This window comes from Heterocephalus glaber, unplaced genomic scaffold, assembly GCF_053883595.1.
Source record: "Heterocephalus glaber isolate CG9 unplaced genomic scaffold, H.glaber_assembly_v1.0 deba00001606, whole genome shotgun sequence".
NCBI classification, from domain to species: Eukaryota; Metazoa; Chordata; class Mammalia; order Rodentia; family Bathyergidae; genus Heterocephalus; species Heterocephalus glaber.
The window spans coordinates 41196328-41221050 of NW_028258377.1; the positions used below are offsets into that span (position 1 = coordinate 41196328).

A 24723-nucleotide genomic window follows, 5' to 3' on the forward strand; every position below is an offset into this window, starting at 1 on the left:
CCCAGTGTCGGGGCGGGGGGCGGTAATCACTAAGACCAGACCAGAAGCTGCTCTGCTTTTCTCTCTCTATGGTCAGTCTGGTCACGCAAACCCACTGGGTCACACAAACTATCATGTCCAGTCTGTAGAACAGGAAAAGCCGTATCCCCCATTGTTGAGGATGGCAGCTAATATTTGAGGGCGTACCTTGCACCCTGGACTGTTGAAGGCCTTTGTGTTTACTAATAGCCCTAACCCTGCTACTCCCATCCTGTTGCGTGTTCTGTTATGAGAGGGTGAGCACATGTAACCATGGGAGGAGACAGCAGAGGCTCGGAAAAGCAAGTGTGGTATATTCACAGGTCCTAGAGGAAGGTGGGCAAGACGCCAGGCTAGTGGGGGGCACAGGCAGGAGGAGGAGGAGCATGATGCCAGGGCCTTTGGGGGGGTTTTGAGGGAACGGCAAGGCAGGCAGGGTGAAAGGCTTGGGCTAAGGACAGACTCTAAGCTGAATACCAGTGCTTCCTAGTTGCCTCCAGCCTGGCCCCGGGGTGATTAAGACAGAGGGATATTGCCTTCTGGGGGCCTGGGCCAGGTAGTGGAGGTGAGGCTCTGATGGCTATTTGCACAAAGATACTGCCCAGCCGGGCCATTTGCAGTCTCTTAGGAACTGACTAGAACTAAAGGAGAGTCTCTGCCCAGCTGGCAAGATTTTTTTAAGATGTCAGAGCATACTATACTGAAAATATACATACAATATGAATGCTCCTCAGAAGACTGGAGAAATGCTTAGAAATCAGTTGAAAGTCACACGGCTCGCTGGTAAATGGTGAAGCAAAGACAACTCCAGGTGATACGGCCCAGAGTACACATGCTCACCCGCCACACGTGGCCACCTGTTTCTGATGCTCTCTAGGCCCCGTGGCTCAAGATGCAGGAGTGGAGCAGATGTGTGTGGGAGTCATGGCACAAGTCCCCGCTTGTAACCACGCACTTTTCTGCACCGCACACTTCCTCCACTAGAGGGCCTTCTCCAGCCTGGGCTTCGTGGAGCGGTAGGAGCAGAGTGTTCTCCCAGCGAGAGAGTCCGGGCACCCTGGGTCCACAGCCGGATTCTGAGCCTGACAACATGGACCTGAAGGATTTCACTCGCACAGCCTGGGACCCAGGCCAGGTGAGAGCGTTGCTGCTAGCGATGCCTGCTTTGGAGGTGTTCCACAAGGGAGGGGTGAGACTAGGGCCAGAGAGAGGAGGAAATAGCCATTCATTCAATAAATCATGTCTGCCAAGCAGAGTATATATACTTGTCCTACACACATGTAGTCACTGCCTCATGATCTTAAATGGGAAACACAGGAAACAAATAATCAGCAAAGAACCTCAGTGTGTAGAAAGAGAAAAGAGAATAGGATCCTCGCCAAGCAGGCTCGCCATGTGCCGTTTACCTGCCTGAATCCTGTGAGGCAGAGCACACGCAAGTCACATGCAGAGGGTTTCTCGCCTACAGAGAGGCAACAGGGAGAACAAAGGCTGGGATTCATGGCGAGCGCTCCTCCCCGGCGCAGATAACCCCTGGGAGCTGAGTCTCTCGGTTGCGCTGGTCACTGGCAGAGGCCTCCCTCACCTCTCCTTAGCCCTTCCCCAGCTCCCAGGCCACATCAGAAGATGCTTCTGGAGCGCTAGTCTGCACTCACTGGAAAGCAGGGTTAACTCAGCCCATGTCTGTCCGTGTTCACTACAGCGGTCTGCACGTAAACCACTGTTTAAGGACAGTTTTAAAAAGCCACCTGCGCACATGATCGAGGACAGTGTTGCCTCAGGAACTGCGCATGAGCTCCACACTATTCTGCATGTAATATGCTCAGAACGCGCATATGCACGCTATTTTAAAGACATTCTGACGCAGTACCCAGGGGGGTCTCGCGAGCTTGTCAGACGGTCTAGAAACACTCCAGTGTAACCCTGCGGCCTCTCTTCTTGCCGACGTGAGAGAAAGTCCATAATTATGACGGCCTGCAGGGCTCCACACAGCAGTATTATTGCCTCGTGTGATGGTCAGTTTCATGCGTCGTTTGGCTGATCAGCTAATCAGACGCTGGTGCTGCTGTGAAGGTACTCTGTAGATTTGGCTGATACGTGCATGCAGTTGACTTAAGCCAAGGAGATTATGCCCGATGAAACGGTGGGCCTCGGTGAATCAGCTGAAGGCTTTAAGGTCCCAGAAGGGCCTTTCTTCCCAGAGAAGAAATTCCCCTCAAGACCGTGGCATCCTTTCCTGCCTGCGCTTCTGGCCCGCTGTCTGCTCTCCGGACCAGACTTGACAGCCCGGGTCACATGGGCCAATCCCTTAGAACCGTGGTGGCGAAACTGGCACACGTGTTGTCTTTCAAACAAAAGATGTTAATGTAGAGTTGTGTTTTTTCTAAACTAAAGCCTCAGTATTCAGGTCTAATTGCAGTGCTGGCACTTTGCGATACAAAAGTGGGTTTGGGGCTGCAGTTTGGGCGCTTGTCTCTAAAAGGTTCGCCGTCGCCGCCCCACAACACCCCCTTAGCACTAGGCATGTGCACTGCTCAGGTTTGCTGGAAACGACCCGGGCGCAGCAGGGCTGCAGGGGCGCCTGGGTTGGGAGAGCTTCTTCCCCGACAGGTCGGTGCCAGCACTGGGAGCGGGTTGGAAACAGCAGAGGGCTGAGAAAGGACACGCGGCTCTCTCCGTGCTGTCTTCGCACGGACGACACAGCAGTGACTCCCTTGTCACAGGCGGGCCCGTCAGCCGGGAGAAGACTCTGTCCTTATCCATCGCCAGCCGAGGCACTCAGTCAGGGCACGCGTGGCCAAGCCAGGCCACGCAGAGGGAAATTCGGCGGTGCACGGCCCTCCAGGCCCCGCGTCCCGGAGCCGGCTGGTGCAGCTCGCCTGCTTCCTCCCTCGGTCAAACCGTGTGGATAAAGAAGATTTATGAAGCTGTTCCACTCAGTAAAATGATGGTGGATATTCTTGGAATTGTGCATTCTATTCCACTGTAGAAGTCTTGAAGACTGATAAATATATAAAGAAGCAAAAGAAAGCCACAAACCTCTGGGGAAAAGTTACATTTATTTAATAAGATTTCACTGAATGAAGGGGGAGGCAGTGTGTGTAATGAAGTAGGGGCATTTTCAAAGGGCGAACGTACAATACATGTGACAATGTGATAATGTGTCAAAAAATCCACACTGGTGATGAAGCATCAGAATATAATAGAAAAAGCCTCTTATGCAAAAGTGTCAGCACCTTGGACCACAGGTGGAAATGCAGCAGAGGTGGCACCAAGCTTACATCAAGATGCAATCTTGGGCCAGGGATTTAGCTCAGTGGTTCTGCTGCCTGCCTCGAAAGTGCAAGGTCCCAAGTTCGATCCCTGGTACCAAAAAAAGATGCATTCTCACTCTGCTCTGGAAAACTCACACCTGAGCGAAACACTGCCATTGTAGTAAATGCTGACTGAGCCCCGATGCAGAACTCCACTTTCCCTGGAACATATAATTTTCACCAGGGAGAAATAATTCAAGACGATGAATATGAGACAGCCTTCTGGTATAACCCAACTCTTATCCAACAGGAGAGATCCCCTACTAACAGAGTGCCTTCTACATTCCACAGACTGGAAAAAACACCACACTTCATTCAGGACTTCAGTCAGCCTGATTGGACATCAGGGAATTAAAATTGTGCAGCAAAATACAGGGAAACTTTTAGGGAGGTGTCAGCCCTTCACTAAACATCAAAAAATGATCAAAGCAAAAGATTTCATGCATACACAGACTATGGGAAAGTTCTCAGAGAAAACATACATCTGTACACACTGGGAAACTCAGAAGGGAGAGCAGCCTTGTGAATGTAATAAACAGGAGGACAGCCACGAGACAGCGCCTAGTGTGCAGCCAGCCCTCAGCGCACTGAATGTGAGAAAGCCCCAAATAGAAAGATAGCACTGAGGTCGGATGAATCCCCGTCAGGGTCTGGGAGAGAGGGGAGCAGTGTAGACAGCTTGCCTAGCATGTACAAGGCTCTGGCTTTGATCCCCAGCACTGGAAAGAAAATGAATTCCCATCAGCAAGAGGGGGAGCCATGTGTGTGTGGGTCTCTGCCCCAAGCCAGGGCTCAAAGTCAGGAACTTCACACTAGCGAGGAATCCCTTATGTGCCACCACGTGGAAATGCTTCTTCCACTAAGAAACCATTCTAACTCTAAGTCACAGAGTTTGGAGTGGGGAAAACCTCATAAATACGTATTTTTAAAGTGGAAAACTTTTCAACTAGAAGTCAAAACTCACTGCACATCAAAGAATTCATACTTGAAAAGACACTAAGAAAAGAGTAAATGAAACAAACCACTTCCTTGGGAGATCAGAGCTCACTGACCCTCAAGTGCTCATTTAGGAGGAAAACCCGGCAACAGCACAAATGCAGAAAGTAATCACAGAGGACCCACAGAGGAAAGAAGCCCTCAAAACTAATGAATTGTGGAAAGCATTCAGCAGTGAACAAAGCTCCATGGTCCCCACTGGGCAAGCCCCCAACTCCAGCAGTGAGGAGGATCTGCCCTTTGGCAAGGTGAGTCTGAAGAAAAACCTAGTTCACGTTCCAAGTGCAGAAAAACAGCCCCTACTCCCAAGCTTAATGGGGATCAGAGACTCTGGGTTGTATGCAGTGTGGTTCTCCTTCACACCATCACAGACATTAGATGTTACAGAGCTCTGACTCATCAGTCAGCCAACGTAATACATTTCAATCCTTCCCCCAGGGAAACAAAATTTCCTAATCAAAATCTAGATTTTTGTTAGAAAGATGACTGAGAAGTGAACATTCATCCATCTGCACTCCAGGCATCTTCTGTTGTTCAGAAAAGTACTGGGAAGGAAGTTTTTCTGTCCATCCTAAATTCTGCGCTTGGAATGAACCTTCCCCATGGACATGACAAGCTTTCGCTGGTCCCAAACTAGCTCGGAACACAACATCCCCCAGGCATCAGAGCACACAGATGCCACCGCTGCTTTACTCCCACACAAGTGCATTTGAATTTCCCAGGCTGGGCATTTAAGGGGTACACATGGAAAGGGGAGCTGCCGAGCTCTAGGGGTGGCCAGCCCCGTGCCTGCATGTAGTAACTCAGGCAGGAGCGCCCTGAGTGCTCATTCACGTCTGCTCATGGGGCTCTCCCTGCAGGCCGGCCCTGTGCCTGGCAGTAGGGTCTCCAGAACCTAGCCCCTCGGTGCAGGGTCCAGGCCTGAGGCCTCTCCTGTGGGGACCTCTCCCTCGGCCGGCCGAGGGCCCCCTGGGTGTGCAGGCCCTGCCACGATGCCAGAACTCCAGAGAGTGGCTGAGGAGGGCCACTCTCTCAGAGTCCGAGCCTGGGGGCTCAAGACCCTCTGCAGAGCAGCCCCAGGCAGGAAGTCCAGTCTCAGGGAGCACGTGGAGCTGGCTGACCCCGAAAGGCAGGGGGGGAGCATGAGGCAAGGGCCATCTCCATCCCAGCGTGGCCTTCACGGACCCCTCCTCTTGGTGTCTACCGTGCCAGTGACCAGAGGGCCAGGAAGGGAAGGCGGCGGGAGCCACTGGTCCTGGCCTCACTGCCCTGCTACTTGGGATCCTCTTTGTCCTCGCTGTTGGGTGGAGCAGCCACCGTGGAGGGGGCCTTGAGGCTCCGCTTCCGCTTCTGCACATTCTGCTCCGGGTGGAACAGGATGACGTAGGTTTTGGGCACATAGAGCATGCCGAGGGACACTGAGGCGCTCAGGCTCAGGGACACCGTCAGCGTGGTCGTCTGGATGTAGATCTAAGCCACGGAGGAGGGCAGGAGCTGGGGCTCAGCCTGCTCTCCTGCATTGCTGGCTCGAAGACAGGAGTGTCTGCTCACTGTGTGAGTGGGAGTCACCCTCAGGAGAGGAAGGTGGAAAGGCCAAGGCCTCTCAGAGGAGGCAGGAGCCACACTGTGACTCTGACCCAGGCAGAAGAGGGTGAGGGCAGGAGGGACTAAGTTATTAAGAAGGGGAGGTGAGGCTTGGGAACGTGGGTCTGGAGCATGGCATGAGAGGGTGCTGTGTTTTCAGACACAGGAATGAACGGAGGGAGAGGGCATTCATGAAAAAGCACATGGGCAAACAGACGGGCAGCACAGCAGGAGGATGCATGGTCTGCCATGAATCATTTCATGAAGAAATGACAGCACGAATGATCAAGCAAACGGACTGGCAGATTAACGAGTTAAGTGATATAAAGTATGGGAACAAACTGAATTAAAATCAAACAAATTAGGAACTGAGTGGGTGGTGCATATCTAATCCCAGGAGTCTGGGAAGGGGAGGGAGGAGGACTGCAAGTTCGAGCCCAGTGACTTAGCAAGACCCTGTCTCAATAAAGAGGGCTGGGCATGTAGCTCAGTGTGGAGGCCCTGGGTTCAATCCCCAGAACTGCCCCCAAATAAAAACAAGCAATAATACACAAAAAGTTAGGAAAACATAAGTTAGGAAGAAGGTTGGAAGAATGGGCAAGTGAATGAACAAAGAAAGGGAGGCATGGAGCGAGGGAGCACAGAGACACTGGGGAGACTGCACGGCATTTCATTATGCAAACCATCAGCTGCCACTTGGTTGCTCTAGTAACGAAGCCTCCCGATGGCCCAGCTTCGGACCCACGGAGCCCTTTAGGGACAGGAAGGAAACACATGGGACAGGGCCCCACTCACCTTTTCGGCGGACTGGGCGGTGCCAAAGAAGATGGGCACGAAGGCCAGCCAGATGATGCAGGTGGTGTACATGGTGAAGCCGATGGGCTTGGCCTCGTTGAAGGCCTCGGGGACGCCGCGGGCCTTGATGGCGTACACGGTGCACGTGACCATGAGCAGGAGGCTGTAGCCCAGGCAGCCGATGAGGGACAGGTCCGACATGTCGCACTTGAGCACCCCCCGGGCCTGCTCCGGGTCCACCGTGCGCTGCTCCTCATAGTCGATCACGCCGTGTGGGGGCTGGGCCCCCAGCCAGGCCAGCACCCCCACCACCTGCAGAAGCCACGCTGTCAGGACACCGCCTCCACCAGTCTGTGCCAGCCCCGCCCCAGGCCCTGGAGGCCCCAGCCTGCTGAGGGGGAAGCTGGGGGAGGGGCAGTGGGGTGGGGACCCCACACCTGGTGCACCCTCCGTGGTGGCTGGGCTGCTGTGAGGGGCTCCACGGTCTAACCGTGACCAGTGCTGGGCGCCGAGCACACCATCTCTCAGCCTCAGTTCCTCCACCCACAGAATGGAGCAGTTTAAGGACACAGTGCCATCTTGGGGGAGTGGCTGGTACGAGGGCCACCGATTAGGGCCAGGCCTGGAGGAAACACTGACTCCTCCAGTGCCCTCCTCACGGTGGGCATTAGCATCTCCACTCCAGGTGAGAGCACCAGGTCGGCCACGTGTAGCAACAGGGCAAACCCAAGGCCCCTCCTTCTGCAGAGAACCACTGAACAAGCAAGATTATTCGAGAAGCTCAAAATTCGGGCACCTCACAGCCCAGAGGCACAAGGCCTGGCATGGCTCAGTCAGAACAAGCTCCTGGGGAAATGGAGATTCAGTTCCTTCGTGGTGAGAAGACATTAGACTTTGAGCCAAGGGACGCTGAGAAGCAGGGACTAAGACCCTGTATGATGGAGAGATCCTGGAAGGACGGCCCTGTGTGTGCGTGCGGGTTGTTCACTGCACAAGAGTGGCTGATCAGAGAGGTAGGTAGGGCTAAAATCTAGCTAGCACATCAGTGCCATGCCAGGCATCCTGAAGGAGGAGGTGCTTCTAATCATCTGTCCACCCAAAAGAAACATCTCTTGTGATTCTCCTAACGGCACAGCTCCGTAGCCAAAAGGCCATAAAATAAAACTCAAGAGGCAACATGGCAGCTCCCTTTAGAACAAGGCTCTGGGTGGGGAGAAGTCACGCATAGAAAATAAAACCCAAGGCTGGTGATGCACGGGGCCAGCAGCTCAAATGCATCCTCCCCAATCTGGCATCCTGCACTTCCGGTAAAATAACAGAAAACGAGCAGAGGATGGGAACAGCCAACTGGCAGAACAGAAGGCTCAAAGGCCACTGGTAACTGCAAGTGAGCAAAGGGCCAGTAAGACGCCATCACACCCGGCCCCCTGGCAGAAAGCCCAAGTTCTGCTGCATGGAGAGGGCAGAGTGTGAGGGCCGGCAAACCGTCAGCTGAGCAGAGGAGCCAGGCTGGCGCAGGTCTGAGTGGAGTCTGGGCGTCGCTGTGCTGGGCAGGGCAGCCACGGGAGTGTCTGGAGCAGGACGCTGCGAGCACCGAGCACCAAGTACCGTCTCAGGACTCGGGCAGATGAGGGAGGCACAGGGCGTGGGGTTGGAGGAAGACGGGCGCCTTCCAGGCACAGAGACTCAGGAGAGCCAAGGCCGGGCTGGGACACACACGGCACAGCACGTACAGAGCTGGGGAGGGAGGGCAGCAGTCTGCAGCGGGACTGGGCCCTGGTCCCACCTCCCGAGCCACGAGTCCCTTAGTTCCCTCTGCACCGAAAACAGCCAGGGCCTCGCAGACATGGGAGTCGTGTCCCACTCGAGGTTGCTACTGAGCCAGCGCAAGCCCCAAGGCCACGCCACGCCTGACCGTGAGGCGGCACACAGTGCTCCTGTCCCGTGCTGCCCCCTCAGCCCGAACGGCCGCAGAGCCTGTGCCTTAGGAAGACTGGTCACAGGTGTCCTGCCCTGTTTTCAAACGTGGCTCAAACTCGGGAAGGGCTTGTGCAATTTACAACACTCCTGTGCCGTGGAGCAGTCAAAGAGTGCCTGGACTGCCTGCCTGCCTGACCCATCTCCCTGCAGGACTGAGCAGCAGACGTGGATGCGCCTAAAGCACTGCTCTCTCGACCTACAAGAGAAGGGCTCTACGTCCTGCAGCTTTTACCGATACTTAACATGGCAGCCGAAGCGGAACAGAGTGCCTCTACAAATACCATTTCTCTCCCTCTCTCTCTCTTTTCCTGGAGGTAGGGATGGAACCCAGGGCCTGCCACATGCTAGGCAAGCGCTCTACCACTGAGCTACATCCCCTCTTGTCATTTATTTTAAGATAAGGTCTCACTAAGTCGCCCGGGCTGGGCTTGAGCTTGCCATCCTCCTGCTCAGCCTCCCAGGCGTGGGCTGCCACAGCTGATTCTTAAAGCGGGGAACAAACCTCAGCCCGTCCCCCAGCCCGGGAGGCCCCTGCCCACCCCTTGGGACCCAGGGCCCCACCTGCAGGGAGGTGAGGCTGAAGGTGATGACCAGCTGCGACGTGGGGCTGATGAAGGGCGGCGGCGTGACCGAGCGCTTCCCCTGCTCGAAGATGCGGTAGATGCGGTTGGTCTTGGTGAGCAGCGCCGAGTAGCTGAGGGTGGTGCCCAGGCCGAGGAAGAGCCTGCGGGCCGAGCACACGGCTGCCCCGGGCTCCGCCACCAGGAGAAAGGTGGTGGTGTAGATGAGGAAGATGCCGGTGAGGAGCACGTAGCTGAGCTCGCGGCCCGAGGCGCGGACGATGGGGGTGCTGTTGTGTCGCATGAAGGTGGCCGCCACCGTGGTGGTGCCCATGATGCCGAGCACGGCCAGGAGGAGGGGCAGCACGGCCCAGGGCGAGGACCAGGCGAGGCGCACCACCGGGGTGGGGCGGCAGCCCGTGTGGTTGGGCGTGGGCCGCATGTCCCCGGGGCAGGACTCACACGTGAACTCGTCCCCCTGGAAGCGGTAGCCATCGCAGGCCTCGCAGTGCCAGCAGCAGGGCACGCCCTTCACCATCTTCTTCCGCTCACCCGGCCCGCAGGGGAGGCTGCACTGTGACTTGGGCGCCTCGCGCTGGTCGCCTGACCACAGCAAGGCTTCCACCTGCGACAGAAAATGCACGGCCGTGACCTCTGCTGCCAGGAAGCAGGGCCGGCTGCCTGCTGCCGCACCCAGAGCGGGTCTGCGCCGCTTACGTCCAGTCTGAGGGCCTCTGCCCACTGGCCCACTGCCTGGTACCCGCCGCTGTGGGCACTGCCGTTGGCTGCTTGGTACTGGAAGATGTCATAGCGCCCGGGCGCGTCTCCATTCTCATTGAACATCACGGGGGTCCCCGCACTGCCTGGAGGGAGAGCCCGTCATTGTCAACTAGCTCTCCAGTCTCCGGGGGAGGCCTCGAGGCCCAGCCAGGACCACGGGAGAGTTAGGCGGGGTCACGAGAAAGTGCCCAGCACCGCTAATCATCGGGGAAATGCAAATCAATGCCACAGGAGACGCCACCTCACACCCGAGCCACGAAGCTAACAAGCGTCCCCAAGGATGCGCACGGACGCAGAACGTAAACTAGCGCAGCCGCCAGGGAGCGCGGGGCGCGGTGCAGTGGGTTCGCAAAAGATTAAAACGGGAATTGCCCAACGAGCCAGAGATTCCACTCTGGGTGAAGCAGGGACGTGAAGAGATATCTGACCCCCGTGTTCGGAGCAGCTTGATTCACAGCAGCCAAAAGGCAGAAGCCACTCAAGTGTTTATCTGTGGACGAATAAGGGGATATTACTCAAGCTTAAAGAGAAAGGAAATTCTGACACATTTTACAATGGGGCTTTAGAACATCACAGTAAGTGAGAAAGCCGATCACAAAAGCACAAATACTGCACTCACACGAGGCACCTGGGTGGCGAAATTCACTGGGACAGAGGGTGGGTGAGGCTGTCAGGCACTGCGGGGTGGGGAGCTGTCGTCTTCAATGGGCGCAGTTTCGCCCTGGGGTCTGGGCGCCCCACTGCGCACGCACACTCAGAAACTATCAAGGCGGTAAACTGCTGTACGCACTTTTTACAACAATCTGAAAAGCAAACCGCAGGCTCGGCCACCTGGGTGAGGGAGACCAGACCTGAACTAAGTCTGGCCGATGTCTTGCCGCTGCTTCGCTGCTTTCAGAGCTGGTGTGGAGTGAGATGCCGGTGGATTATGGAGCAGTGAGCTCGGCAGAGAGAAGGCGGTCAGTGAACACGGGGCGGAGTGGAGCTGGTTTTCTAAAGGACAGTGACGCGAGAAAAGTAGACCACGGCGCACACAGCACGTCCTTTTGGTCTGTCGGAGGGCACCACGGCTGGCGGCCTTGCCGCGGGCCACAGGCCACTCGTGGCTTACGCTCGAGCAGCTCAGAGCTAAGCTCAGGCCACCCCAAGTTGTCCTGGCCCTGCAGAGAATCCGCCCAGTAGTGGTCCAGGCTTCCTTCCCCCGCACGCCCGGCTCCGCTCACCACTCGCTCACCATTGAAGCGGACAGCGCGGATGTGCTGCAGCAGGGTCCGCCCATCCGTGGGCTCCATCGCGGGGCACAGCCCTGAGTGCCCGGGGCACAGAGCCTGGTGCATGCTGTGTAGCGCGTGCGCGATGGCATACACGGCATCGATCACAAACTGCACCTTCCCCTCCTGCTCATAGGCAGAGTCCTGGCCGATGCGTTCCTCACCTGTCCTGCGGAGGCCGGGAGGAAGTGTTCCTGTCCCCCAGGCGCCAAGCCCGGCCTGCCCCTCCTCCGCGCCAGCTGCCAGCCTGGGCAGCCCTCACCTGTGCACTTGCGGGTGGAATCGTCTGTCTGGCCGCCTGAGCTGGTCAGTTTGCAGTTAAAATTCTCTTCCCAGAACTCGGCAAACCAGATGTTCCTGCGGTTGTTCTCCAGGGAGCGAGTCATGAAGTACTGGTCAAACCCTAGCAGGGAGGGAAAGAGGGAGAAGGGTGGCGGCCACCTGAGCCAGTCCCTTTGCCACCTGCTCCCTTTGCGTCCCGGGGTGGCTGTGCGACCAAGTCCTGGACAATGAATTCAACACCTGCCGGGAGCAAGCTCACAGCCCCACCACTTGAAGGACTTTTATCCCTCCCTCTTCTTTCCTGCTTAAGATGCTGCTGTAAAGATGGAATGGGTGGAGCTGGGGCGTCCATCTCGTCAATATGAGGCCATCAGCATGAAGGCACAGCAACCACAGAGCAAGGTGGGACAGAAGGGATGACAGGGCCCAGGGCTTTGCTAACGTCGTGGAAATGCTGCCCTATGCCCGAAATCACCTGCTTTCAGGCCCGGTCTTGTGATGAAATGCCTTTACTGTTAAAGCCACTCCCAGTCCAGTTCATGGCCTGCAACCCAAGAAGCTGGACAGGGTTCCAGGATGTCCACCACCCAGAGCCCTCCTTCGCTGGGTATGGGCTTCACACTATAGCCCTGAGCAGATCGCCGCATCTGCAGACCAGGTCACCAGATGGTCACAGGTGGGCAGGGCCAGGCCTCCCCACTGTCCCCAGCAGGACAGCATCTGCCATATCGCCCCACTCTTCAATTTGGAGTGGCTTTGGTAAAACCCTAAATATATCCACTAAATTAAAAGCCAAAGCCAAAACCCCAGCCCTGTGTGCTCTCCCTACTCACTCACTCACTCAGAACTGCCTGGAGTCTAAGGGAGCCTGGATTATGCGACCAATTGCACAGATGTGAAAAGTGGGCATCCCGGGAGGGGACGAGAGGGCTGGGAACAGCACGGCCAGACCCACCATCGATGGAGGCCCTTTTGGGCAGGATGGTGATGGCCCCCAAGGCCACATCCTCCAAGCTCAGGATGGGCGAGGTCTTGGCTCCCCAGCTGTCCGAGCCGACCCACAGGAAGTGGCCAGTCAGGTTGGCCTGGCGTGTGGCCTCGAGGACCCTCCTGGCAGGAATGAGCAGAGGCACTAAGTGGGGACCCGGAGGCTCCTCCACCTTTGCCCCAGCCACTTGCATTCTGTCTACCTGGCTCCACGTCACACAGCAGATCCCCATCATGAGGACAAGTGGGGCGCAGAGTCCAGGGCTCACTCCCCAGACTCCCCACCCAAGGCTGCCCACATGCTCCACGCTCTCGCTGGGCCTTCGAGGGTGCGAGGGCTCAGACACGGCTGCCGTTTGTCCCTGGCCAGCTCCTGTGTTGGGAGCTTGGACCCCAACAGGGCAGTGGTGGGAGGTGGGTCCCTGAGAGGTGCCCCCTGCGGGGTGGCTGACTCTTCAGGGCTTAAGCAGCTCTCTGGGGACCTCGCTCAGCGCTGCCCAGTACCTTCCTGACTGGCTGTGTGATCTCACCCTCTCTCTCACCCCTGCCATGACACCTGGGGCCCTGCCACAGCTGGACTCAGCCTCCAAAACTGTGAGCTACATAAACCTTTTTTTAAATAAATCATCCGGCCTCTGGCATTTTGTTACAATAACAAAAAAACCAGATAGCTCCTTGGGGGAAAGCAGGCCAGCCCAAAGCCACACCCATCCCTCTGCAACTGCTCCCACAGTGTCACAGTGCCTCCCAGGCTGGCAGAAGAGCCCCCAGCTGGCTCAGGGCCTGGGTCCACGGCCTCCTGCTGATGTCTTCTGTACCACCCCCACCCCAGCCATCCCTGCCAGCTCACTTCCTGCTCGCAGGTGGCCTATAGGCCCCTTCTCCCATTGTGATGATAGAAACGGACACGTTTCCAGGCTAGGCCTGAATATCTCCACACAGGCCAGCCCTGGTTCAGACTCAAGAATGAGGCAGAGAAGTCCACAGTGGGGAGGAAGCTGGGCGCGGACCTGATGTCGTCCTCATTGGCGAAGATGATGATGCCCCGGGCGTTGGGCGTCTCCATGAGTCTCCGGATGACCTTGTCAAACTCGCCCGGCTTCGGTTCCCTGGGAATCTTGATGGACTGAGCGATGCAGACCCCTCCTGGGTGTTGGGGCATCACAGTCAGCCCTTGGCCCACACCCCACACCCCACACTCCCGTGGCTACCGCATGTGACGGTGAGCAGCACTGGGCCCGCTGAATTCCTGCCTGGCCCCTACCTGGCAGCTGCAGGGCAAGGCCTGAGTCTGCCCAGGGAAAGGGCTCTGGGCCGCCCTAACACAGCCCCGCGGCCAGCAAGGGTTCCAGCGTGCCCACCTCTTGCTCCACCTGTTGGCCCCTGGCTCACATCTGTCCCCAGCTCACCAGCCTCTCGGGAGATCTGCCCAAAAGCCTCCACCCCGCTCTCGCCATAGTTGCCCTCGGAGGCCAGTGTGGACACGTAGTTCCATCCCAGGGCCCGCACGATGTCCACCATGGCCTGGGCCTGGTAGGAGTCAGGCGGCACCACTCTCGAGAAGAAGTCATAGCGCGAGGAGTCGCTGAGCTCCGGGGTGGTGGAGGCGTAGCTGATCTGCGGTATCTGGGGGCAGGAAGGACAGCTGGGCTATGGGAGGTCCGTAGCCCTGGGGAGGGAGGGCGGTGGGCACTCGGGACACAGATGAGGCAAAGACAGTTTGGGGCCAGACGTGCATGGAAGGTGGGGTAGGGAGCTGGGGGCCACACGGGGGCGGGGCTGCTGTGTGTGAATGGATCCAATAGCCTAGGGAAGGCATGAAGGCCAGGCCAAGAGCAGAGCCACCTGACAGCTGTGCAGGCCATGTCCTCGACAAGGGCACTGGAGACGGGGAAGGGACTGACCTCAGCCGTAGCCAATCTAAACACTGGGCACAACTGCATGGCCTGGGGTAAGGGGCGTCCTTGTGGGCCCCAGAGAAAGCACATTTTCCTGATTCCCACAGAGGGGGGTCTGTGCAGGGCAGCCCCGGGGCCCCTTAGAGCTGGAGGGGGCTGACTTAGGGACTGTCCAGACCAATGGAGGGGCTGCCAGAAGCTGGGTTTTATCTGTGTGCATTAGACAGACGAATGGCTGGGATTAAGAGGGCTAAGCCTTTGGGTGGGACAAGGAGATCGGGGCTGGGGGCAGGGGGAGCAACCGGGGAGCCGCAGGGGCTGAGAGTGGGCGGGGGGAGGGGTAGTCACCACGTCGGAGAAAGACACCAGTTACTAATAAAGAGTACAATAAAGGCAGACGTTACAGAGTGCAGCGAGGGGGAGGACGCAGGAGAGGCAGAGGCCGGGATGGAAATTATAAACAGATATATTCCCCCACATGAAGACATGCTGTACGTACTGTACTGAAGGGAAAGTTGGAAAGAGGGACGGGCGTAGGGGCTGCCTGCGCGTCTGGGAGGCAGGGTCTGGAAGGGGGGTGCGGTGCGTGGACCGTTAGGGGACAGCGAGGAAGGGACGGAAGGAGGAAGGGATACGGGAGGAGAAGAAACGTGGGAGGGCCAAGGAGGGGGACAGAAGAGAGCAAGAAGACAAAGCGAGGGAAAAGTGGAGAACAGGGCCGCCATGGTTCCACGACCAGCATCAGTCCTCAGCCTGGCCGCCGCCCTCCAGCGGCGGTCTCTCGGTGTGAGCCGGGCTGACCAAAGCAGGGCCCCTTCCCGAAGGAGGAGAGCAAGAGAGACGTCCCCAGCCCTGGGTGAGGAGGACGGCCCCGCCGGCCTCACCGCGAACAGGCGCAGAACGTTGGCCACCATGATGGACACAGAGCTGGCCGACGCGCCCACGACGGCCACCACGCGCTCGGGGGGCGCGGCGCGCAGCGGAGGGGCGCCCCCGGGGCAGCGCGCCGCTTCATGGCCGTCGTCGCCGCGGCCCTGGATCAGCGCCTGCACGAAGCTCAGCGCCTGCTCCAGCGCATAGGTGTCCCGCGAGCAGGTGTCGAGCAGCCGCGCGCCCAGGCGCACCCCAGGCAGCAGCGCGGGGTCGGCGTTCACGCGGTCCAGCGCGTACAGCATGGCCTCCAGTCGGTGCACGCCCTGCTCCTTCTTGATCGGCCCGCACGCCCTGCCCGCTGGGCCCCGCGCGTGCACCGGGAATAGCCCGCCCAGCGTGAGGCCTCCCGCCACGCGCACCGAGCTCGCGCCCGCGCCGGCGCCCACGCCCGCGCGCGCCAGCCAGGCCGCTAGCGCAAGCAGCAGCCGCGCCCGCGCCAGGGCCATGGCGGGTCCGAGCGCGTCCTCGGGGGGCCTGCGGAGGAGCGAGGCGCGCGGAGAAGCCACAGCCTCGCCCCGGTCCCTGTCCCCGTCCCGGTCCCTGTCCCCGTCCCGTCCCGGCGCACTCTCCGACGCCAGCGCTTCGCCTTGGGCCGGGTCTTCCGGGCGCCGAGGCTGCCTGGAGGATTTAAGGGCCGGGGCGGGGCGGGGCGGGGCGGGGCGGGGCGGACGCTTCCTGAGCTGCGCCTCCGAGCCCCCCCCCCCCCCGGGCCGTGGCTCTGTCGTCCTCGGCGTCTCTCACACGTCCCTGCCTTCTCCCCGCCCGCCCGCCCGCCCGTCGGACTGAGCCTTTGGTCCCTGCCTCTGGCTTGCTGTCCTCTCTCCGGCCCTCGCCCTCTCCCCCTCTCCCAGTCTTTCCAGCCGCTCACGGCCTGGGGCCCCCAGTTTCCTTCCGACCACAGGGGCCTGAGTGGAGGAGACAGGGCCGAGCGGCCGCGAGTGCAGTCAGAGCCGGGCCGGGAGGCAGAGGGCGCCGGGCGGGCCGCGCTTAGCGGACGCAGCCCGGAGGGGAACAGGCCTCTCGAGGGAAGCGACTGGCCCAAGACGGCAGCACCGCCGGTCCACGCCGCCCTTGGAGCAGGAAGGGACGGCAGCTCCTGCAGCTCCCGCCTGGTCTCGCTTGTGACTTTGGACCCTGAAGAGCCGCCCTGTCGCTGTACGAGGCTTCCTGGGCCCGGGTCTGAGCAGGGCGGGAGGCTGCCTGCGCTGGCCTGCCTTCCGGGTCTCGGCTGGGCCAGGAGCCCCTTACCAGCAGCCCTGCTGAGAGCTGATTCGGCTCCCTGACGCCAGGGAGCGGAGGGCGTCCAGGGACAGGTGGCGACTGCCAGCCGCGGGGATCAGCCGGCTGTGCAAGGGCGGCCTGAGGCGGCTTGGTCCCCTTTAACGGCGATGAGGACGGCCGGGAGGACTGGGCCTGCCTGCCGGGGGAGGCAAGCGGGAAACGTGCCGCCTCTGTCTTCCCACGGCGCGCCCACGGGCCTCGAGCCTCAGTCCCGGCAGTCAGGACAGGAGCCCGGAAGAGGGGCCTTGGCGGACTCGGCGACAGCCCCTCCCTTCCCCGCTGCCTGCCGCCCGCCCTCAGCACCTTCACGCCTCGGGAGGGCGTCTCTGAGACCCCACTGCAGCCGCGGAGCCCTCTGCGGCAGCAGGTGCACGCTTGGGCCCAGGTGGTCATCGGGACCCAGCCTCATCGCCCTCCAGGTTCCCCCAGAGGCCACCTCTGCCCCCCGGGGACTGTGCGGCGTGCAACTGCCCTGTGACCCTCCGCGCAAGGACTCGCTTTTGGAGCTACAAACCACCAGATGGCGCTGCGACCACCAGGAGAGACAGAGTGGGGGCCGAGCAGGAATTTAAACCGTGACTGTCTTGGGCGTCTGGGTTGCCAGACAAAGTGCCGCGGACCCGGTGCTTAAAGAACAGAGATTTATCTTCTCAGTTCCTGCGGCTGGGAGTCTCACATGAGGGTGCTGGTGTGGCCGGGGCCTGGTGAGGCCTATTCCTGGCTTGTAGGAGGGCACCCGCCCGCTGTGTTCCCACATGGCCTTTCCTCACTGTGTGTGGTTGGAGTGATCTCTTTCGTCTTCTTAGTAGGCCATCTATCTGATCAGATTAGGGCCCCTCCCTTCTGACCTCATTTAACCTTGGTTACCCCCTCAAAACAATAATAACTGCTCACAGGGTTGTTATGAGCTCTTGAAACAGGCATTGGGTGAGCTCAGCTAGTCAAGTCAACATACATTCCAAATTACCTGAAAGTTCCCTGACTAGCTCTTTTTATTCCAATCCAGAATCGAATTGAGAATCCCAAGCTGCATTTGGTTGCTATTTGGCCTCTTCTACCCCAGCCTGAGCCAGGGGTTGTTGACATGCTGAACTTCACAACCACAAAGAACAACTAAAGAAGCAGTTTGTTGCTGCACACACACTGTATTTGCAAAGCACTGCAACTATTGAAATGCAAGGTCCTGATGCCTCATAGTAGGTCAAGTGAGCTTAGAGGAGTGTGATGCATGGAAATCTATCAAAGGTAGGTTAATGTGGAGTGTGTATTAAAATACATGTCTAAACTGAATGTAGTGGCCTATACCTGTACCCCAGCTATTAAGGAGACTGAGGCTGGAGTACATTGAATTTATAGCCAGATTGGGCAACACGCTGAAACACTGTCTTAGAGAAAGATGTCTATTTATTCCTAAGCTACACATGGTACAGTTTTGCTGGTCCATGATGTTATATAAGTGGAGAGGGATTATTTGCAAAAGAAAAGCCTGAAAGTGATTTGAACAAATATGAATCTTACCCTAAGCAGTAGAGGCCCCATTGGCTGGTCAGATGAACTGAATCCAGTTTAAAGATTTTCAGTTTTCCTTACATCTTTTTTATTTTTTGAGGTTGGCATAGATTTGAAGGTTAATATGAACATAAAAATTTGGGCTCACAGTTTTGATAATGGAGGGATTGACCCCGTTTTGGAATAGAAATGTTTTAATGAACTACAGACATGTTTTTAAAGATTATATTTTTATCTGTCTTTTCATGGGGAAATAAAGGGTTTTGAAAATGAAATATATTTGAGAAACTTTTCATTTTTAAAAAAAGTCTTTATTAATACCAGAGCATTCTTAGTTCAGAGATACTGTTTAATTGTTTTTGTTTGTTTAATAGGAAAACCTTTAGCCAGAATACAAATTTTCCTCAAAATTCGAGAAATCAAAGTGGAAAAGGCCATGGAATGAATCTCAGAGAAGTCACCCCAGATGTATAACGAAAAGTCTATGCAAGAGCAGGGAAGCTTTTCTTTCTCTTTCTTCTTTTAATGAATGAATGAACGCATGCACGCATTTATTTCTTTATTTAGAAGCCGGGTCTTGCTGTGCAGTTCAGGCGGGCCTTGAACTCACTGTGTGGCCTAGGCTGGAGGCTCCTAAGTGCTGGGATCACAGGTGTGCTCCACCAGGCCAGCAGAAAGCTTTTTCTTAAGAGGCCTCGCAGTAAGCTGAATATGGCCCCACCTCTGCTCACGTCCTGGTCTCCAGAACCTGTGGCTGTTACATTGTGCAGCAAAGGGTTCTTGAAGATGAGATCAGATTAAGGCTTTTGAGATTGGGAGAAGATCCTGGATCATCCAGGTGGATTCCACATTGTCCTGAAGGTCCTGGTAAATAAAAACCTGGAGCAGGGAAAGACTGAAGATATTAAATATTGGTTTTGAAGGAGCCCAGAGAAACCACAAGCAAGGAATGCAGCTCTAAGACTTGGTAAAGACCGGGAAATGGATGTGCCCTCAAGGAGTGCAGCCCCGCTGACATCTTAACTTCAACGCAGGGAAACTGCTTTCATACTGTGGGCCTCTAGAACCTTCGGAGAAAAAGACTGAGTTGTTTCATTTAACCAGGTTTGTGATGATTCGTTACAGCCATACTGTAAGCTGGATACACTTTGAGTGTCTGCAGGGTGCATGCGCTGCAGGCTTCATCCCCAGTGTGGCAGTGTGGGGCACGGGGGGGCTTCAAGATGGGGGCCTAGTGTGAGGCTTAGGCCAGGGGCGGTGCCTGGATTCAGCTGTGCACAGTGAATTAGTTCTCCTCAGAGCGAGTGGTCCCCACGCTCGTGGCCCCTCCTGCATACAGCCAGTTCCTTTGTCACTTCTGTGCCAGGTGATGCAGCCAGGGGCCCTCACTGGAGGCTAAAGACTGAGCTGCGGGTCTTGGACTTTCATCCTCCAGAACCGTGAACTAAACACATTTCTTTGTACATTACCCGGCCTTGGGTATTTTGTAATAGCACATAACATGGATTAATGAAGCAGCAAGAGAAAGCCAAACAGGTTTGCAGGCTTTATCACCTCTGTCCTAATTGTCCAACTCATAGACGGTATTCAGAGTCAGTCTCATGGTCATGGCCAGGAATGGAAACCAACCCCTGTTCATTGCATGACTGGGATTTCTGTTCACAGTATCAGCTCAGGTTGGGAAGCCCAACTGCTAGAGTGGACCCACCAGGGTCCAGAGTACGGATCCAGAGTGTCAGTTGGAAGGCACTGCAACACACACACACACACACGGAGGTAATGGGAGAGAGAGACAGAGAGAGAGAATAAACACTGCAGGTTTGTGGGTGGGTAAATCAGTCTTTTCAATTATTGATGTGGGAAAATTGAATCATATGAAAATAAATGGAACTTGACCCTGCCTCGTTGCATACATCAAAATCACTTCCAGGTGAATCATGGCCCTGAATGGGAATTACAACCTAAAAGCAGGTGAAAGATGATCTGTGAGGAGGCTGGAGGTGTGGCTGTGGCAGAGTTCGTGCTTAGCGTTACGGAGCCCTGGGTTCGATCCCCAGCCTCCCCCACCCCACAAAAGGGTTTTCTAATAGAATATGCCATGATCTTAGGGAAGGACACCTTAACACCTTAGACTAAACACAACAAACACCAACCACAGCAGAACAGAAGAATGAATATGGCAGCTTTAAATCCAAGAACTCTGTCGCAGGCAGCATAAGGATAAAGCGTCGATACTGTTGGTACTCAGAAATCCAAAATGCAGTGCTTGAAATGCTGAACTTTTTCTCTGGCTTTGCACCCCCATCTCTGACCCTTCTCTCTCAAAGTGCAGGGAGGGGCTTTCTTTGAGGTCCCTTCTTTACCCAAAGTCCAGACCCTCTGGAAGATTAACTGGCAGGAGGGAAGGACAGCGTTGGCACCGTACGAGAGCCTAGGCAAACTCTGTTCCAGGCTATTGCCTGTTCTTTGAGGCCCTTTATTGCCCCTAAAAATTATTCACCCCCTTCTGAAAGTGCCTGCACCCCGTAACTCCCCCCCCATATAAAGCGAGGTGTATGAGCCTCTCGACCTCACTGGGTTACCAGCTCCTCGGGTAAACTTCTCTCCGTCAATCTGGCTTAGCAGATTCAAGGACTGGGTCTTCGGAGGGTGGACGGAGAGTGCCCCCTGCCTCTTCAACAGTTCCTAAGGCTAAAGGACAGACTTATAAGGGATCATGATGCAGTTTCTTCTGAAAAATGAAACAAGAGGAAAAGACATCACAGAGTGAAAAGGCAAGCCGCGGAGTGGAGCCGATATTCACAACACATGCGCCCCATGACTAACATCCAGAATGTTGCCTGGCCTTCTAAAACTCAGTGATGAAAAGATGAATTACAAAAATAATATAGACGATAAAAAGACATTCAACGTCATTAAAATTAGGGAGATTTAAATTAAAAGCAGAGTCCAACAGAAAGGCTAAAATTTAAAAGACAGAGAAGTCCAGGTGTTACTGAATGTGAGAATAACAGGAAGTGTCTGCCACACACTGCGAGTGGGCAGGTACCTTAGTATAACTCCCAAGAATCCACTTCTGAATTATTTACTAAAGTTGAACGTATACTTGCCTGTGTGTCAGCAGTTTCACTGGTAGGTCTATGCCCTGAAGAGATGGATGCACAGATATAAGGACAAGAAAATTCCAAGTACTATTATTCCTTAGAGAAAAAACTGAACAAATCAAAGGCACATTAACAGTAGAGTGAACAAAGAACTTGGAGTGTGCTCATGCAAGAGAAAAATGAATGAGCCAACAGGATATATAACAACACTAATTCATCTTACATATTGTTGAATATACCACTGATTCCATTTGATGCGACACCCTTACACAGGCAAAAAAATTACGAGAAAAAAAGTGCAAGGGGCACAGTGAAATGCAAGGAGGCATCACCGTGAGGAAGTGATTGGTGAGGGTGCTTTTGTGTCATTAGAAATTGCACAAGCATTTGATTTACACTAATCTGTCACACTACACATTTATGCTCTTCTGTTTTTCAATTTATGCAGTATGTTCACGTTAAAAGATTGTGTGTGTGTGTGTGTGTGTGTGTGTGTTCCTGGGATTGACCCCATGGCCTTTGCACTGAGCTAGATCTCCAGCCTCCCCCCCTTTTTTTTTAAATTTTGAGAGAGTCTCACTAACTCACTAAGTTGCCCAGGCTGAGGGCTGGGGATTTATCTCAGTGGTTCCACCACCTGCCTCACAAGTGCAAGGTCCCGAGTTCGATCCCTGGTACCAAAAAAACAAAAAAAAAACCAAAAAACTAAGTTCCCCAGGCTGGGCTCAAACTTGAGATCCTCCAAACTCAGCCTCCCAGTGTTGGGATTATGGGTGTGTGCCACCACACCAGACTAGTGAAAAGATTTTAAAACATACAGAAGACAAGGCAATTAAAAAATAAGATGTAAGAACTAAATTGAAACATATCAGTAATTGAAATAAAAGTAATTGGACTAAACCCTAAAGACAAAATTTTGAGTTGTAGTAAAACAATTCGAGATAAATAGCTACAACATACAATGTAGTCATTATTTGATCCACTTGGTGATTACTTGCAACGCCTCACTTGAAAGGCTTATCTTTCAGGCTGGGAGCTGAACCCAGGGCCTTGTACATGCTGGACAATCCTTCTGTCCCTGAGCTACACCCCTACCACCAAAAGGTTTATCATTATTTCACCTGGTTTGGTGCTCTCTCTGTGCTCAAGTCAGAAACAAAAGTGGTGAGGGCCAGGGATTTAGCTCAGTGGTTCCGGTGCCTGCCTCGCAAGCACAAGGTCCCGAATTGAATCCCCAGTACCAAAAAAAAAAAAAAAAACAGAAACAAAAATGGTGATATTACTCTCTATTTTCCAGAAATGTAATGGTTTATACAGAACAGTGAGATAATTGGAATAGCTTATGCTAACAAGCTCAATAACCTAGGAACATTGAAACTACAAAACCCGACTCTAGAAGAAATCGAAAATCTGAACAGACCTATAGTAAACACATTCTCCCAACAAAGAAAATTCTGGAGCCATGTGGCTTCATGGGGTGAATTCTATCAAGTAGTTAAAGAAGGAGAAACCCTTCCTAAACCACTCCATGAAGCCAGCACCAATCTGCTTCCTGTCTCTATGGATTTACCTATTTTCATTTTATTTCATCTAAATATTTCATTTAAGTGAAATGAGATCAGTGTGTCATCTTGGTGTCTGACTCCTTTTATTTAGCATAATGTTTTGAAGTTTATAAACACTGTAGCATGTATCAGTACTTCATTCCTTTTATGACTAATATTTCATTGCATGTTTATATCATTTGTTTACCCAGAATCCACTGAGGAGCATTTGGGTTGCTTTCATCTTTTGTTTATTTGTGTATAAACATTTGAGTATCTATTTTCAGTATTCTTGTGTATGTACCTAGGAATGAAATTGCTGATCATAGAGTGACTCACTCTCTCTCTCTCTCTCTCTCTCTCTCTCTCTCTCTCTCTCTCTCTCTCTCTCTCTCTCTCTCGTCTTTCTTCCTTTGTGGTGGTGGGGACAGAATCCTGAGCCCTGAGCCCTGATCCTCAGGCATGTTAAACATGTGTTCCACCATGGAGCTACACTTTTACCTCTGTATTTAAGGAGGAGCTGACCCGCTGCATTCCTGTCCATAGTGCACAGGGTTGTGATTTCCCTGCATCCTCACCAATACAAAGTAGGCTTAGCAGCAGGCACTGGTTAACAATTTGTCTAAGTTCCATGAGCCAGGGCACCCCCCACACACAACAAGTTGCATGAGGCAGGCTTATTACTTACACATTGGCAGCAGGGTCCCACAGAAGCTCGGCCTCATGACTAGGAGTTCCCCAAACTCAGCAAAGCTGCCCATGGCAGACGAGTTTTGCCCATGTGTCACTCATTTGCACTACAATTAAGGAAGCTGAGATGTCCTCCAGCCTGGGTTTTATGCCCTGGGGTAACATATGAGTCATTGGTCTAAAACACTGAAGGATATCTTGTTTCTAGAGGGGATAGGAGCCAAGCTCAGGCTGTCCCCGCCAGTCCCTTCTGATTTCAGGACGCTGCATTCCCAGCACAGTCTGCAGTTAACTGGGTCAGCTCCAAGCTGTCGTGAAAACTATCCTGCAATAACAGCATCTGCTATGTACTTACATTTTTCTAATTGTCAGTTTCCTAGTGTAGTGCATTTCATTATGGTTTCCATTTGCTTTTCCTAATGACTTAATGATGTTGAGCATCTTTTTATGTGCTTTTTACTATTTGTATATCTTCTTGAAGACATGGCTATTTAAATCCTTTACCCTTTTTAAATGGGGTTGTCTTCTTGATGAGTTGTAGGATGTATATGTACATTCTGGATACTCTATCCTTATTAGACATATGATTTGCAAATATTTTGTGCTGTTCAGTGAGTTCTATTTTCATTTTCTTGATAATGTCCTTTGATGAGCAAAATTTTTAATTTTGATGAAGTTCAAATTATATTTTTCTTTTATTTCTTGCATTGTTTGTATCACACCTAAGAATGTATTGCAAATCCAAGGTCATGGAAATTTACACCTATGTTTTATTGTTGGATTTTTGGAGTTTTAGTTTTCACATTTAGGTCTTTGAGCCCTGTTGAGCTAATTTTCGTATGTGGCAGTAGGCAGGGTACAACTTCACCCCTTTGCCTGCAGATATCCAGCTGAATATACTGAAGGCCTCTATGATAGGTGATACTTTGACAGAAACCTGAGTGAAGAGTTTGATAGAACAATGTTGACGTCTATCAGGCAGAAGGGGCAATAGCTGGAGACTCCAGGTGCAGATAAATAGCACAAAATTGTGCTCGCTTTGGCAGCACATATACTAAAATAGCACAAAATTATCAAGAGATGAATGCAGGTGTTTATGCTGGAGCACAGTATATGTATTCTTAGAAATCATGTGTTGTGTAAAACTCCAGATTAAAAAAACCCAGAGGTATGAAAAGAATAAAATTGGAACAGACC

The 24723-nt window shown here is 54.2% G+C and overlaps 1 protein-coding gene and 1 long non-coding RNA gene across 2 annotated transcripts; one reads left to right on the top strand and one right to left on the bottom strand.

Moving 5' to 3' along the window:
• Positions 1 to 3058: 3058 nt before the first annotated feature.
• Grm6 (glutamate metabotropic receptor 6) lies at positions 3059 to 16050 on the bottom strand. The gene is made up of 10 exons (XM_004836706.4): positions 15350 to 16050; positions 13977 to 14193; positions 13578 to 13713; positions 12536 to 12690; positions 11561 to 11701; positions 11262 to 11462; positions 9965 to 10110; positions 9249 to 9872; positions 6708 to 7019; positions 3059 to 5798 (listed from the first exon to the last, which is right to left on the bottom strand). Exons 1-10 carry the CDS (start codon positions 15842 to 15844, stop codon positions 5601 to 5603), a joined length of 2625 nt encoding a protein of 874 aa, XP_004836763.3. The 5' UTR covers positions 15845 to 16050; the 3' UTR covers positions 3059 to 5600.
• Positions 16051 to 16137: 87 nt separating this feature from the next.
• Positions 16138 to 23218, top strand: LOC147823035 (uncharacterized). Its single transcript, XR_015444681.1, has 2 exons — positions 16138 to 17924; positions 18563 to 23218. It is a non-coding gene; the product is annotated as an uncharacterized LOC147823035 (long non-coding RNA).
• Positions 23219 to 24723: the final 1505 nt, after the last annotated feature.